The following is a 17,901-nucleotide window of genomic DNA, read 5'->3' as shown; positions in this document are numbered from 1 at the left end:
ATACAACAGAAATCAACCAGCAGTGCCGGCTTGATACCAGATCTGGGCCAGACTTGCTTGCTATGTGGGATGGAGTCTCTATAAATTTTAGTTTCTATTTTCACCAAGTTTCAGTGACTTAGTTCATTTATTTGTACATTTATTGAGATGCATTTGTTATTACAACCTAACGTGTCTGTGAAGGTTCTCAGTCATCCAGGTCATTGTAGTCAAAGGAGCTTGCAAAGAAAAGCGTCTGAATTTAATTAATTAACATTATAGGGTGGCTTCGGCTCAGGAGGTGAAGCAGGTCATCGGCATAAAAGATTGTTGGCAGTTTGTTTGGCAGGTCTGAGTTGTCCTTTGGCAAGATACTGAACCCAAAGTTGCTGCCGATGCATTCAACAGAGTGTGAAGGTGTGTAAATGTTAGGCTTATATAAATGCACTGGTGAATGAGACATGTTGTATAGCAGAAAAGCACTATATAAGAGCCAGTCCATTTTCATTAGCCTGAGGTTTTGGTTGGTGTTGGGAGAAAGATTAGGGTTTTTGATGCCAAGCAATTCATAACTTAATTACAATACTCACGCAACAGCCAATCTGAAACCCAACAACAGTGATAGTAAACTTTCATAACTTTGTTTATGATAAGATAGCGTTGCCTTGGTTAATACCAAATAAATGCATGTCATTTGGATTCAAAATGACATCATTAAAAGAAATACACATTCATGAAACTCCTTTGCATGTGGGTGGCAGCGTCAGTCTTCCTTAAAGCTACAGCATACAGGAGTGTAATCTTTTAAGCGTTCTTCAGTTTATAGATTGACTTCTCAGTTCAACTTTGACCCACTGCACCTACATAGTTACAGTATGTGTGCACACTTTTTCTTTTTTTTGTCAAGTTCTTCTGAGCTCTTCCTTCCCCGTAATTCCGATTGATATTCTGTGGAGTAGGTCCACTCTCCCTTTTCATAAATATGCATGAGAGCTGTCGAGCTTTGGTATTGAATTGGCTTGATCCCTGTGTGAGTCTGTGTTTTTTGGGTTGGTTTTTTTTGCTTCTGAATATATTGGGATAGGTGACATTCTGGGCTATGTTTGGTTATATATTAGAGAGCTGTGTTTGCCAGATGTGGTGTACTTTCTGTGTGTGAATGTGTATGTGTGCTTAAGGCCAGAGGTTCCAGAGCTGGGGTCACTTTCAGCCGCAGGGAAGCTGAAATGTCACGACTTGTTGCCTGCGGCTCTTGGGCTGCTGCTGCTGTTTGTGCCTGGTTGGCTCTTAATTTAGCGTGCCTGATGAGGGTGGAGAGTAGAGCACACATGGTGCAGAGAAGAGCTAAAGTTAAACGCCTGCAGTCATACTGCAAAGTGAGGGTAGTAGGTAAAACTGAGAGAGAAATCCCCCCCAATCTTTGTTTGTTAGATGAACTTTGTGCTTTAATGTTACACCGAGCAATCTGTTCATCTTTCAACCGCATTTCAGCCCAAGGTCCACTCTCCTTTGCCATTTCGGAAACACCAAAATTTAGAATTTGTTGTTGACCCAGTTTTAGTTTTAAACTCTGGGTATGTGTTATGGTCTATGCAAGAGAAAACTGAGACTTTTACAGTGCACAATTACTCTCTTGGGAGTATTTTTGCTGTGAGTTGTGAGTTGCTATGTACTGAGCAGGGTGATGGATACATTTCCTTCTCTACAGTTTAGAAAGTTCTGAGACTTTCAGATAGGGCGACACAGACACCTGTGTTCTGGTGCCTGATAGAGCCATATTTGGGTCGCATACTCATTTCCCTGGAATAGATAGTGATCCAGCCATATTTGCATTGGAGCCACTCTCCAACTACCTTTTCTGTTGCTATGTCTTCTCAAGTCTTATCTTCAGTAACACTTTGTCCAAAATATCATTCTTATCATTTTCATCCTTATCGTTAAACAAAAGTTTAGAAAAATCTTCCAACCTGCTTTTGGATAAAACCTCGTACACATAATGTGTTTTCTTTGAGTTTCCCCTTCCTTTGTTCAGGAAACTGAGCATCTGTGACCTGTGACTTCTCCCCCTGCAGCTACTTTGAGCTGGAAAGCAGCGGGGTGAGAGAGGAGATCCGCTATCACTACCGCTTCAAAGGCAAGCCACGTTCTGAATCCTTCCCCTACCGCCTCGCTGATGGCCAGTGGCACAAGATCGCCCTTACCATCAGTGCCTCCCACCTGCTTCTGCACGTTGATTGTAACAGGTAACACACACACACGTACCGCTCTCGAGCACCTTCACATCTCTGTCACAAGAGACTGTGCTGAGTAATTTTTCCCATGCTCCTTTGAAGTGACATGTCTAATGAGCTGCCTGTGTTTATCAGGGTAAATATTTGTTCAGTGTATTCTCCTTGTGGAGAGCAGGGTGTTAGCATGGCTGACAGTAAAACATTCAAGGACAGGCTCATGAAGAGAAAGGCTGTATACTGATATAACATCCTGTGTGTCTCTGTATAGGATGTGTCTTCAGCTCACATCGTTGTTTAATGAAGTGGAAGGTACCGATGATATAATCACCGCATTGATTGGCCAGTGAATACCCTTATCTAAAGAGAACACTCGAGGCTGATCTATAAACACGCACTTCAGTTGTGACAGTCTTTCTCAGCCCTCACACTCTCTCCTGAGACCCATGAAGGCATCACTTGTCCTTTTTTTAAATACAGTTGCTAGACAGAACAAGCAGGCTAAATTTGAGTGGAGGTAATGCTCTGTCACCACTTGAGGATGAAAGACAGTACGATGCACGTGAGGATTGCTCTCTAATATTGATTTTTCCCAGATGCCTATTATACCCATCAGGCTGGTAGTTTGTCAATTAATTATCACTGCAGTGGCTGTCTCTCTGATGATAGTCTTGTGAAGATGAAGGAGGGCATCAGAGTGTTATTGGATGGAAAAAGATCAAAACATAATTTGAATCAAAACGTTTTGCTTATGCTGTTATTTTGAGCAGGGCTGATGTAATTAATACAGTGAAATTGAATGGGTTGGTTTGGTGCTATTAGTCATTAGCTTGTGGCTGCGTGTGGTATAAAAGTGAAGCCTGATACTTAGCGTAACTGTCTGAGCAAGTGCCTGTGACTGTGTCTAAATCCTGCTCATTTTTACAGAGTCTAGTCACTAATGCTCTTTTACCCCTCAGCTGTGAAAGGCTGATGGGCATCCTGCCGGGGAGGCAGGTGGGCAGTGTGGACACCCAAGTTTGTGAATGTGATAACTCGAGAACAAGGTGATGTAGGATACTGAAATTCATAGCACAGGTGCATCTGCCAAACATCTTAAATGAGTAAAAAAAAAAAAAGGTCAAGGCCAGAGATCAAGTTTTCTGAGAATCTGATATATATATACATATATATATATATGTATATATATATATATGTATATATATATATATGTATATGTATGTACTTAATCAGGTCATTCAGCAATACAAACATTAACTTTGCACTGATCCCCTTTTTCTCATTTACCAAAACATGCAAGGAGTTTGAAGGCCTATATTTGGAACTGTAATGTCAAGGCAAGAAAGAGTGTGAATGTCAACATGCTTACCAAGCTACTTACTCCATGTGTCTGGGTCAGGTTCACCACCTCATCAGCAGACACTTTCAGCTCTTACCTTTGTTTGCTCATCTGAATTCAGTGTCATCTGCAGCAATGCCAGCTAAAGCCACCTGCCGCTCAGTTTTCAGAATGTCTTTAAAGTAGCAATCACAGCTCATGATGTCTTTCGTCTGAGCAACAACACCGCACTTTAGTCCGTTGTGATGCTCTAACAAGGGGATGTTTTTCCCAGCTGCCCCAAGTGTCACCATCAGCTCATCTCCCACCATAATCTCAGAATACACGGTGAAACCTAGTTGTGGCTCTGTCAAAGTGTCAAACAACAAAAACAGAACAACTGTTAATTCGGCCTTTTCTACAATACGCTAAACTTGACTTTCATCTACAAGTGCAATTGCCTGTGCGTCTTTGGGGCAGATCATTTTAAATCACCAGTGCTGGGTAAATACAAGAAACCAAAAGGTTTATGCAATAAACAGTCTAACCAAAAACAAAAAAACTAATGATAACCCACAAAACCAAACTACTGTACATCTACTTTCATGTCACTGACTTTTATCTGTAACATTATTAGATATTTTTATCCGTAAGTGTGCATTGATAAAGCTTGAAATTGTATGTTTGGGGTTTTTTTTGATAAAAACTTTAGTATCAATGAATGACCAATCAGACAAAGCTGTCTATAAATCTAAACACTGTATTGATTTATATACAGGATAGTTTTCATCACAAAGGTACAGTTATATTTCATGTTTGTTTAGAATAATAATACAAATTAACTCAATGCCACACAAACTTAGACAAAGAATAATTGTCAGGAAGTAAATCTGGGTTGACAAAACAAGCGAAATAAAAATTGCATATTCATATCCATCCAAACTGAGCCTTTCATATTCTTCGTGTTAAGAATATTTACTTATTCAAACTAGCAGACCCATTAGCCCTGAATTTTTAAGAGTATAATTTCTGCACTAAACCACACTCTATTGATTTCAAGGCTCATTAAATGCTTTTAAGTGTCTGTAAATGGGAGATGGAGCAATTTATTGTCATATCCTCGGGTGGACTTAAACTTGTAGTGTTCTTTTGGCTTTTCCTTTATTGATGTCTATGTTACAGCCAAACACAAGATGTTGTTGGGTCTCATAGACTCATGTTTAACTGCAAAATCAGTAAGTCAACAAGGCTCAGAGTTACAGTACAAAGAGTAATGATATAAAAGAAATTATAAATAAAATATTAAAGACATAGTTTTATTTGGGGGGAAATACGCTGATTTGCTTTATTGGCAAGCATTAGACAAAAAATAAAAAAATCAATATCACCTTCATGTCTGCCGGTTGAATATGAAGCAGAAGACTTGATGTACCTTCTCTTTGGAGGTTACCAAAGGACATTCTAGGAAATTAATATCACCATCCCCAATGTCAAGTTTCATTCTCCTGCTTTTGCTCCGATGAATGGCTTTAAAATAATAATTTCAGTTGCAGTAATGTATTCAGACACAGTTTAAATGTCTTTGACCCACATTGCTCATCACCATAATAATTTTTTAAATGAACCTAATGTTCCCCTACGCATATTTTGGACATTGTTCAAGTTGGGAAATGAGACTTGTTCATAACTGCCCTGTTCTCTAGATACTGCTGTCCCTTCATGAAGTTTGACAGATCCATGTGAACAATATTTTTTTATGTGTTTCTGAACTCATTTCCATATCTTATACTTATAATTCCTCTGGTATTGCGCAGGGTAGCAGCTTCAGCATTTACATGTCATCTTATTTGACTTCTTTGTGCAGGTCCCTATGCCCAAACGGAGGGCTCACCTTGGGTTAGGATTTGGAATTACTCTGATGGTGGTTCAGAGTCCTGAAAATTCATGGAATTTTCCTTTCTTCCTCTGCTGTCCTTGTGTAAGATTGATTGAAAAAGAGGAAAATATTATTTGAAGAACATGTGGACTATACAAAGTGGGATGAAGCCTGTCAATAAACATAAGACGTTTACCAGGAAAAGTGCTGCATAATAAAGTTCTGATTATATATTATGGCACATTTGAAGTTATTAAACGTTATAGCCGTGTTACGGCCTCTGGCCTCAGGTGGCCCCGCCTTCCTGTATGGCAGACCTTCCCAAAGTGTGGGGCCCGCCCCCTAGGGGGGGCGCAGAGCCATGGCAGGGGGGGGCGCGGGATGAAAATTGGGGGAAAAAAACAAAACACTTGGACACTGCTAGCACGGGCGTCTACAGAATCATAAAGCAGGAGATGAAGCATCGCTGAATAGGTTTCCAAACCAACTTCATTCTAAGCCAAAGACTAGAAAATATGGTGAAGCATGTCTGCCCTTTGGTTTCATCTGCACAAGTGCCGAGGTAGGTCTCCCCTGCAGAATTGCTTTTCCCTGCGTCGGGAGCAGCGCCGGGCTGTTTAAATCACGGACAAAGAGTATCCCACATTTGTGATTTAGTTCACAAACACTTGTTGTAATGACTAACTACTCCTGACATTTTGGAGATGTTAGCTCTTTATACAGTAAAGTTACAGCGGGATACAAATAATATCAGGCTGATCCTCTGCCTTTCTAAATGGAGGGACAGTAACTGCGTGTAAAACGTGCAGATATTCAGATTAACAGTATTTTGTCTCTATCTGCCATTCTGCAATTCATCTCACATAAACAATAACGTGGCGCACAGCGTGACGTGAAAAATGGTAAAATGGTAAATAGCCTGCATTTGTATAGCGCTTTATTCAGTCTCTAAGGACCCCAAAGCGCTTTACACTTTACACTACATTCAGTCATTCACACACACATTCACACACTGGCAATGGCAAGCTACGTTGTAGCTGGCGCCACCGGGCCCTCTGACCACCACCAGTAGGCAAACATGGGGTTAGTATCTTGCCCAAGGATATTTGGCATGCAGCCAGGAGGCAGCGTGGGATCGAACCACTGATCTTCTGATTAGCGGCTGACCTGCTCTGCTACAGCCACCCCAAAAAAAGGCACGTACCTTTGGCGTTGCGTGACGAACTCTGTATTCCTCATCCACACGTAAACGCAAAAAAAGAGTTTTAAAAATCTCCGATTTCGGTGATTCGAAACGCAGTTTACGTGTGGACGAAACAGCTGCGTTTTCAAAAATACCCGTGTAGGTGTGGACGTAGCGTAGCGTAAAAGCGTTAGTAGTTTATTTTATTACTACCTGTAATTTATTGCAGATTACTTGTATTTGCTTAATTGTTTACTAAATGTTTGAGGTGAGAAATAAACCGCAATGGAGCAAAATATGGGTGTGTGTGGTTGGAGGATGTGTGTGTGCGTGTGCGCGTGCACGCGCGGATGGTGCGCAAAGATTTTTTCATTTAACCTTCCTGCCTCTGGACTCATTTATGTTACATCCCTTGTCGCCTAGCAGAGCCGGGTCGTAACATAAGTGGGGGCTCGTCCGGGATACTTATATGATATTTAAATGAATTCTAATGGTTATGATAATGTTAACCATAAAACACCTTGATGGCATAATAATTGAAATGATTCCAGTGTAATTACTGTTGAGAGTTCAGACTAATTTGACAATCACAAAGATAAAAAAAAATAGTGAAACTTAATATTAGTAATTTTAAGGAAAACATTGATATTAAAGTATAGATGTTGAACTCGTATGTACTACTTAGTAGGGGACATCAGATAGACATAGACCATGTTTTAATGTCCTACCTATTTTATACACCTCTTATATGTTTCCTGACAGACAGCTCTAAGAGGGAATTGCCCTTTTTATAGCTAATTTATAAAACACTTGGTTAATAAACCACGATAACTAAATGTTAAATTAAAAATGCTAATGCTTCTGAAGGTGTCACGTTACTGGAGCTAGAGGTAAATATAAGGATTTTTCACCCTCATTGTTATTGTTCAGTCAGGACAGCGCAATGATATTCTTTCCTTCAAACACACAAAATATATATCTTAGTTGCTCCAATGCAGAGATTTTGGAAATAGGCTTTCTGCCACACAGCTTATCCATTAAGTTACAGCAGACAACCGTCCAGCCAATCCTTTTAACAACAAAATCAATCCATTCTTGCCTCCATTTCATTTGTGTGTTATGGCTGGTTGTTCTTTAGAAAATCTGTAGCTTATTCTAAATGACACCCAGATGAACCCATATTTGTCTGAATTTAGTTTGTTAGATTTATCACTTTGGCTCAAATAACTGAAATATAAATTTAGCTCTGAAATTTAGTGTCCAAGCTCTCGTCTGGACTATGATCAGACTTAATAATAATAAAAAAAAGCTTAATTCTTGAGGTCTTCTAAAGACCCAACACTGTGTCACTTTAAATGTTTGCTCTGCTCTGATCACCACCTCACAATTATTTGGTGTTGACCTAACAGTGTCTACACTAATAAATCCAGATTAATCCAGGGTTAGAAGTGCTTGACCTCAGTGTTTTCTCTTTCTCCACACGTGTACTGCTGTGAACTCTTTCTGTGGACTCATCCTCATCTTATCTGACAATACTCAGTCTCTGTCAGTAATTACGCTTCTTCTGTGCATTGATTAATGTAGCTTGCCTCAAGGTTTATCAGCTTGGCTCAGCACAGTTTGTTCACATCTTTTTTTTCTTTCAATAACAACCTAATAAATGCTCCCAATCTGTTGCATGGAGATGTATTTATTTAAGTCTGGCAAAGCTACACTCCTTCTTATTGTCCCTTAAACATTAAGTGAATCTGAACAATTTCACTTGTCTCTTGATTCATAGATACATCTGTGAACACCAGATAAAAGATAACCTTTAGAATAACCTTGAAAGGATCATGAGCCAAAGGAAATGGTTATATATGAAAGATACATGAGAGTGAGACTTGTGTTGTTGTTAAAACTGACAAAAACGAGATACTGAAAAGGGGAAAAAGACAACTTACCTGTATTTTTTGAACCTAACCTAAAGGTACTTTTGGCAGCTACTTTTTTTCATTTGGGGTCATCACATCGAATGAATCCACATATTTGATTTGGCTCAGATTTTTTACTATATGAACTTCCGTGTAGGAACTCTTTCATTTATCTGGGTTGGGCCTGGCAGAAGGAGTACTCTATGACACCACAAGGCTCTATCACCACTATACTTCTGATGTATATCCAAAAAAAGAAATAACAATATAAAAAAACAGTAATGTTGTGAGTCTTTTGTTGTTCCTTTTTCCCATTCATTTACTTTAACATGACATTTCCTCTAATAGTGCTCAACTGCTAAATATAGTTCGCACAAGGCTGCTGCCATTGACACTTTGCGTAGCCCTTTAAAAGGAAAACCTTTTCAGTTTGATTTCATTTAATTTCACAATAAGACTTTTATTCTGAAAGACTCAGAACACGCTGTGAAAAAAGCTTTACTTGTAATACATGTAAATATGTAAATGGATATAAATTATCTTCAGGTGGAATGGTTACCCTTAAACAGCTGGTTAATTTTATAGTTGTTATTCCACCATACCAAATAGTAATGAGGCTATAACCTTCTGAAATGGAAAGAATAAGGATGAGACAGAATAAGGTAAATGTGGGGAGAGGAGCAGAATGTGGTCTGTTGTAGCCGATGAAAGGGTCAGACAGCCCGAGAAGAAGACGAGGCTTCAGAGAGAGCAATGACTTAATGAACTGTTCAAAGACTATCTTTGGTGTGATCTGTTATTCTTGAAGAAAGTATTTAAAGTTGTCTCAAGGATCAGCAGTTACCTTAGAAACAAGCACAACTCTTACGTATGTAAATATCATTTGTGTATCGGTGCTTTAAAAAATAGCAGCAAACCCCCGTCAACAGTTTTTTTTGTTTGGTTTTTTTTTTTTGCCTTCTCTCAGGGTCACATTCATCAGAGTTGTACACTACACAAAACCTCATCACTACTTAGACGCACAACTGAATCCTCCAATCACTATGATGTCATTGCCATTCTACTTTTAGTTCATTATCATAACTTACAATGATAGTCTCACTAAAAGTCAAAGGCACAGACATTTAGTCTAAAACGTGCTGTTCTGTCTGTTGGCTGCTTTGTGAACAAAACTTGGTATAGCTTACCTGTCAAGATGAAAAATGAATTTTCTGCAGCATTTTAGGAGCATTTCAGTGAACAGCTCAGACATTTGTAAATAACAACATGTTGCACTCAGATGTGTGGAGGGAAAAGATAGCTGCAATATGTTCCCTTAAACAAAGTCAATGATTTTGGTCAGTTATCTAGTGCCTACATACACTGGTTTTTACTCTAAGGCAACACTCAAAGCATTTTTTACTAGAAGCCACATTCACCCATTCACACACATAATCATACAGTTTCTATTATGCACCTTAAACTATTTCTTTCTCTCTTGCTATCACATGCACACTTGAACTCCAGTTGATGGGGTTTGGTTTCTTGGTCAAGGACACCATGACATGCACATGAAAGCGTTGCGCATCAAACTTGCCGCTCTTTTTGATTGGTAGACAACCCCCTCAACTTCTTCAGCCACATTCTTTTTGCCTGGTTGCCCTTGCTTCCACCTATCATTTTATTATCAAATGCATTTTGTGAGGCCAGTGTGTTATTTTAGGTATTTGTTTTTCCCACACCTTGATTTGTAATACTTGCATTATAGTGCCACTGCAGAGCCTAGACAAGGTCAGGTGCAGTAATTATGATTTCTAATTTTTCCTAATTGAATTATAGGCAGACATCCAGCACATACACCCTTTCTACACACTTGGTAAGCTTTTTGTGTTTGGACCTAATTGCAGTAATGACAATTACACTACCAGGTGGTTGTCCCCTACTTGCAGAAGGTCATGTCGTGCACAGACTGTCTTGTTCTTCCCAGGGGCTCTTTCCTCTTTTCAGTATTTTCATTCTTACTCCTGGATCTGTTTTTTTTTCTCTTTTTATTCTTTGACTCTCATAGCCAAGGCTCTGCTGCATGTGTGATCTTTAGATGTGAGATGAAAGTCAACCTGGAAACTAACTGGGTTCTCTTCCACTGCCGCCTTCAGGGTGGAGCCATATAACATTAAAATGTATGCCTCACAGTGGTTAAAAGGGGTGATTACTGGTTGATTTGATTGTTTAGGAGTACCTCATTTGTTTTCTGATCTCAGTTACCACTGCAAACATAAACTCATCATCACTTTGTTGAGGTTTTTCAACTTTGTTTTGTTTTTGTACAGTGAGATAACTGTAATCTGTTTTGTACTTGAACAAGTGCATTAAACTCAGGTGTAGTATCTTATGTGGAAAATCAAAGGACAATCACATCAACAGCAAATGCCAGATGCCTTTCATTCTGAGCACTCTACTATATTATTGTCTTTATTTCAGTGAAAACTATTTTAATTTCTGCACCCAGGTTTCATATTCTTTGCCGAGGCTGATCCACCCGACAGATGTGTGGTAGCCTATGTCACCATGTCCAGTATTCTGCTGCTCCAAAAGTGCAACAAACTATCTGTGATTCAGTGCTCATGCCCTGATCAAGTGAAGTATTTTACTTACACCATCAACAGCATGGTTAGTTTTTAGCAATGACTTACGCAACACCTCGTAGTGAATAATACAATGTAAAAATACCCAATTTCAGTTCTGGATTCAGTTCTATCACTTGACTTTACATCCAAGTTCAACATATTTCCCCTTCAGCAGCCTAATCTTATTGCAGCATAACCAAGGGATGTTTTAGGGTCACCTAATTAAGCTTTAATATACACTTTAATATACACAGGAATAAGAAAAGTTTCATAATAATCTTAAAAGTAGAGCAAGTGTCTGTCTCCAGAATCCAACCATCACAGCTCTTGTGCAGTACTATGGTAAAAAAATACAAAATTGTCCACTGACTGAAGATCCAGATTTGCCATAATGTCCCGAGTCTGACAAAGGTTTAGATGTCCATTCCTATTCTACATGAGTCGAGTTCTTGAAATTCTCTCCGTATTTAGTCTCCTAGTGGCGCTTTATACTTTAATCCTTAAACATAGCAATCTTCTCTCCACAAGCTAAACAGATGGCTTTACCTCTAGCTACCTCTAACTACTTAGAAACTCATGTTTTGCTAAAAACTCTAAATTGCATCAATGTTTCTTTTTGTAAGCTGACATCTGTTTGTTTGATGTTAGCAAGCAAAGGGCTGTTCTAAGGTGAAACTGTTTGCTTGCACACATTTGCAAAATGTAAATTGTAAAAAACAACAACAACAAAAAAAAAGATCACCTTCAAAATAAAAACATTTAAGTTTATTTTGATTTCCAAAAAAACTGCAAACTACAATAAGCCATTCTCTGATGATGGTATTTGGTGGCCAAAATGGAATAAAGTGCATGATTTGTATTTAATTATATTTGAATCTTAATTTCCTGTTGACCTCACATGGGATGGTCAGGGATGGCAAACTGACCGGATGTGGCCTGGGGCAGTGCAATGCGCAGGTCTGTCTTAATACAAGGTTAGTAGCTTTATCCTGAGCTCATAATTGCATTTAAGTCTTCATTAGTGGGTTTTGTTCTTTGGTTGTCATGGAAACAGGCCTGGGCAAAACTTGCATCCTGTTATTTGGTCATGCTTTTGCCATAATTAGTGCACAACAATATTCTCAGAGGAAAACCCCTCCAGCAAAGATGATACTTTCATAAACACAAAATATAATATATGTGTTTATAGCATAATTCCTGTATTACAAAAGAACCAAAGAAAGCATTTTTAAAATGGTCCATTTGTCATGTTTTGATGGTCTTTCTGTCAGAACAAGAACAACATCATAAGTTGTCTATATGCAACTTACAATGCTATTTACACAAATGCAGATTAATTTCTATTTCTTGTTGTATTGGTACAGCATCATTGGAAAAAAGACATATTAAAGTAAAGATCTGAGACACCAATGACATGGGAAAAAAATAGACAGCTCAGTTGAGTTCTTCTTTGTGGATGAGAGTGAAAATATTTTCTTTCTTTTTTTGGCTGCACTTTGTATCAATATGCAGTGCATACTTTTGTCAGATGTGAGTTGTGTTCACAGTGTAGATGGTACATGTAGTTTTGTCACACTGTTTTAGTTGTGAATCCCTGTTAAAGAGATGCACACAACAAAATGAAACACAGCAAAGGAAAATTAAAAAATGTAAAAAGATATTCTGTGCCTGGAACACCTCACCTTCTGGGTGAGATGTTCCGGGCATGTCCCTCCGGGAAGAGGCCCTAGGGCAGACCCAGGACTCCCTAAAGAGATTATATCTCTCGGCTGGCCTGGGAACACCTTGGTGTCCCTATGGACAAGTTGGAGTAGGTGGCCAGGGAGAGGGAGGTCTGGCCCCATGACCTGGCCCTGGATAAGCGGAAGAGGATGGATGGATGGACACATTCTTATTTTTGTACATGACTTTTATCACTCCTAAAAAATTGCAGAGTCACATCTCTACTACAAAACTGAAAGTAAGTGCACTTACAGTGTGGCTTATAATCCAGTGCAAATCAGAAATAATATATAATTAAAGTTAATGTGATATATAGAAGTCAGAAGTTTGGACACAACTATGGTCAAAGATGAAATATGGCCTCGCTATCTAAACTGTGCTGTGTGTTACATTTTGGTAGTTTAGCTATTTTACAGTCAAAAATGAATGCTTTGGGTTTTTTTTGTCTCTGTGTTTTTATATCTGAGGCTACAGATCAATTTACATTTAAACTGTTATGTAAAGGGGTGCATCATTGTGTGTGCTTACTTTTTGTACTCTCTCTCCTAGAGGTTTTTGTTGTAGAGCGTGTGGGTGTCACAGCAACAGACTTTGAACACTCATCACTGAAAAACTTTACTTACGGATAAGCTGAATATCTGAATAACAATTGGACCTGATTTAGAGTTCACTGTGGAGTGAGAAGTTCAGTGAGGCTTTGTGTTAGTCATACTTCACTATATTCAGGTAGTATGAATTCTGACAGGATTATTTATTCCCTTGTAATATAAGGTCAAGGATTTGAAGACATAGATTTATTGATACTGCTCCATTAGCTGCAGTGAGTGGTTGAATGACTTCATTGACTGTTAGGGAGCACAGCTTTATTTAACTGGGGAATGAGGCAACTGCCTGATACTGCATAAAATATAAATATCTTAAGAGTGAAGTATTGCAAAAACTGCTCTGGATTCAACTATACTGTAATGACAACACCAGAGACAATGATGTGAGACTGTAGAGGGTATAGAGTAGATTCAGAGATCTGTGAGATGATTCAACAATTTTTGGTGATCCCTTTACTTTAGCACTAACATCAGGCTGTTTTGTTTTTTCTTACTTAAATAGAAACTGTTTTTTTTAACTGTTTGATGTGTTTAAATGTATTTATCATAGGCAATAAATATGGAAGCTGTGCTACAGCAATATTAAAGCCAGGAGGTTTAAGTTTCTTGACAACTATCTGATGTTTTTCCTGTGTTTGTGTGGTTGATCTTGGGATGCTCTGGTATCTATCCTCAGTCCAGAGACCTGGGAATTATGTATGTTTTATCTATAGACTTCCTATAGGTTTTCCCTGATGATACTTCCTACTTTTCCTTAGTGTGCCACTAACTTTCTCCCCATGAATCTGTTCATTAGCAGGTCTTACTGTTAGGTAAATACAATGATTAGATAAACATCAACAAAACCAAAGTACTGTACACCCTTACTATGTCCATAGGAATAAAGAGGGTCAATAGCAGCCAGGTTCAGTGGATCAAATGCACTAGATTAATTGCTCATCAGCAATGGGATTTGGCAGTTTGCTGCTCTGGAACATTCAGGTGTGTGTTAACACAATCCCAAGGAGGAAAGACATCAGCAATGACAGAGAAGCAATTGTTGATGTTGATCAAACTGGGACGAGTTATAAGTCCATTTACAAACAGTGTCAAGTCCATTTTTCTACAGTGAGAAGGATACAAAAATGAAAGCATTTAAAACAGTTCCCAATCTACCCACGAGTGCATGACCTAGCAAATTCAGTCCAGCGTCAGAGCATGCAGTGGCTGCATGCACTGACTTCTGCAAAGTAAATGCCGTTACCGTCCTTGACTCTTACCCACTCCCTAGAATTGAGGATTGCGTGGACAGTATTGGAACGGCCCAATATGTGACTGAATTAGACCTTCTCAAAGGCTATTGGCAAGTCCCCTTAACCAAGCGTGCTTCTACCATTTCAGCTTTTGTAACGCCTGACACCTTTTTGCAGTACACTGTCATGGCATTTGGGATGTGTATTACACCCGCGACCTTCCAGAGATTAGTGAATAAGGTCCTCTATGGCCTTCCCAACTGTAGTGCTTACCTAGATGATCTGGTAATATACACTAAAACATGGTCGGACCATTTGTACACTCTGCGCCAAGTATTCCACCGTTTAGCTCAGGCTTCCTTAACCCTCAATCTAGCTAAATGTGAATTTGCTAAGGCCACAGTGACGTACTTGGGCAGAGAGGTGGGAAGCGGGCAGGTGCGACCTCTTAACGCCAAGGTTGCAGTGATTATGGAGTATCCCACGCCTACCACCTGGCGGGAGTTGCGCCGATTCCTGGGAATGATGGGTTATTACAGGAACTTCTGCAAAAACTTCTCCTCCATAGTCCAGCCGTTGACCAACCTGCTAAGCCCTAAGGTTGATTTCCTATGATCTGACAAGTGTCAGGATGCCTTTGAAAGTGCAAAAGCCCTCCTATGCCACACTCCCGTGCTAACTGCACCTGACTTGACGCGTCCATTCAAATTAGAGGTTGATGCCAGTGCTGTTGGGGCTGGGGCAGTACTGTTGCAAGAAGACTTGCAGGGATTGGACCATCCCATTTGTTACTTCTCCCGCAAGTTTAACAAGCATCAGGTAAATTACTCCGTCATTGAAAAGGAGACATTGGCCCTGTTGCTAGCTCTTCAGCACTTCCATGTGTACTTGGGGTCTGGCACGCGACATGTGATGCTACTTGCTATTGAATGTTTTAGCCATTTTCATGGTGGACAAATTTTATATTTATGCAGTTGTACTACCCATTGTAGTGTACACTGATCATAATCCACTTGTATTTCTTGCCCGAATGTTTAACCACAATCAAAGACTCATGCGATGGGCCTTGCTGCTACAAGAGTACAATTTGGAGATTCTGCATATCAAAGGATCAGAAAATGTACGAGCTGATGGCCTCTCCCGGTTGTGAGTATGACTTGTTTTGTTGTCTGTCACGAATATGGAAATCTGTATATACAAAACGTGGTCTTGTATTTTAAGGGGAGGGGTGTTACGGCCCGGGGCCTTGGAGGGAGTGAGACTGCCTTTTTGTTTATGCAAATCCAAGTGTGATAGGACTCACGGACGATTGGCTGCCTGGAGATCCCATGACCACTCCCAGACCAATTGACTGGCTGATTGTCTGCACCTGGGAGTATAAAAGGCTGAAGATCCTTCACACTATGGGGAACTGCTGCTCTGAAGTGACATGCAGTGTCCTCCTCGTTGCCTCACACTTGAACGTTGTTTGTTGTGTTGGTCTTTGTTTGCTAAACCAGCTGAACTTAGTTTCATTAGAGTTTTGTGATGCTGGCTTGCCTTAGTTAACCTTTAGCTTTTACTCTTGACTGTTTTTTCTTTATGTAATAATTGTTTGCCCAGTGGCCTGTTGAACAGCCCTGTCGGTTTTCTGTTCAAAGCTTGAAATTAAAACCTTTTTCTTTACTCAGTTTTGTGTTGTGGGCTTGTGTATGTTACTCCTTCCCTGACGCCTAGCAGAGGGGGTCGTAACATCAGAGAGATTGCAAAAAAAATAAAAAAAAATCCAAGAGCTACATCTTAGACCCTACAGGCCTTAGAAAAAGACTGAACAAATTTGGCTTGTTTGGAAGAGTTGCCTGAAGAAAGCCTCTTCTCTTTAAAAAAAAAAAGAACATGGAAGCAAGGCTTAGGTTTGCAAAACTGCATCTGAGCAGCTTCTGAAACAATTTCCTTTGGACAGACAAGATTAAAGTGCCAAAGGGCCATAATGTACGGCACCACGTTTGGTGACACCCAAATACAGCATATCTGCACAAACACTGTCAAGCATGGTAGTGGTGGGGAAGTTATTTGAGATTATTTGGTTTGGGATTGCTAAAGCAATGCTGTAAGTAAGAGTCGGCTCAAATTCCTCCACAGCATTGCCAGAGACCAATAAAGTCATGCAGAAAATGATTACTTGAACTTATTGCTGCAGTAGCTCTACAAACTGTTGAAACATGGGGTGTATTTCACACACATAAACTGTCATAATATGGCTTCGTTTTTGTTAAATAGTCCTGTGGTATAATGTGTCTTGTGTTGATGTTATGTGAGGTGGTATTTAAATAATTTTAGATCATGGTAAGGGCCAGATTAATTTATTTTACCTCCTGATATGTACAACCTTTGAATTGAAAGGTATACTTTGTTATTCAGTGTAGTTCAGCTGCACAGCATGAGATGAAAATTTGGCCCCTTTGTTCCAAATAGCAACAAATTTGTAATGTCTAACTGGGCCAGCTGTGAGCTGATAAAGACTGCATGTTACATCAGCTTCCCAAGGTTCCCCCTACATATAGTGGTTGGGATTATTAGCACACGGTTGATTGTCTTTGAGCAATCGTATTTCTTTTTGAAATTCCCTGCTGTACAATTATCATAGAAGCCAATGGATAGTGGGTCAAGTTAGACTTAGAGGAGCAGATGCATGAACAGCATGTGGGAACATGGCAATGGAAAAGCATTTACAGCGGCCTGAATTAACCAGAGGCTAAGTGAAAACTTGCTTAAAAAAATGTCTTTTTGGCTTTTCTGGCCCAAAGTTTATTGCCAGTTGCGTCATGCTTCTTTTTCTCTGTCTGACTTTTGATGGTTGTGTTGAGTGATGTTCTAATTATGCTTTCAAAACAGCCGAATATCAGGGCTGATTGCTAGTTGCAACACAGAGTCTGATTAACTGTCGGAAAATTCGTACAAAATAGAAGATCATGCAAATAATATAAAACTGACTTTCTAACCTGGCTGACAGATGGGAAGGTCAGATAGAGCTTGCATGGAAGAAATGCTGCAATGTTTAGTTCTCTCATTGATTTGTTTGTAAACACATAATATCATTTTGATCAGAACAATTGCTTATATAATGTACAGGCAAATTACCAAAAATTCTCTGATTGTAGCATCCCAAATGGAACCACAGATTGAAGCTTTTTCTCTGTTTTGTGTCACATTAAAGAAAACATCAAATTTGTAAAGTTGCCTGTTGGTTCAGCAATTTA

At 39.4% G+C, this 17,901-nt stretch overlaps 1 protein-coding gene across 1 annotated transcript in view; it reads left to right on the top strand.

The window, feature by feature from the left end:
• LOC102787874 (protein kinase C-binding protein NELL1-like) overlaps nucleotides 1–17,901 on the top strand; it is a 299,433-nt gene that overhangs the window by 62,052 nt on the left and 219,480 nt on the right. Inside the window, exon 4 of the mRNA XM_087840916.1 lies at nucleotides 2,052–2,222. Coding sequence (XP_087697042.1) covers nucleotides 2,052–2,222 — 171 coding nt within the window. The remainder of the gene's footprint in view (nucleotides 1–2,051; nucleotides 2,223–17,901) is intronic.

Source organism: Neolamprologus brichardi, chromosome 1 (genome assembly GCF_056152115.1).
Source record: "Neolamprologus brichardi isolate AB-2024 chromosome 1, ASM5615211v1, whole genome shotgun sequence".
NCBI lineage: Eukaryota > Metazoa > Chordata > Actinopteri > Cichliformes > Cichlidae > Neolamprologus > Neolamprologus brichardi.
Note: the sequence above shows the minus strand (reverse complement) of the source record. Positions and strands in the feature narration are given on the sequence as shown.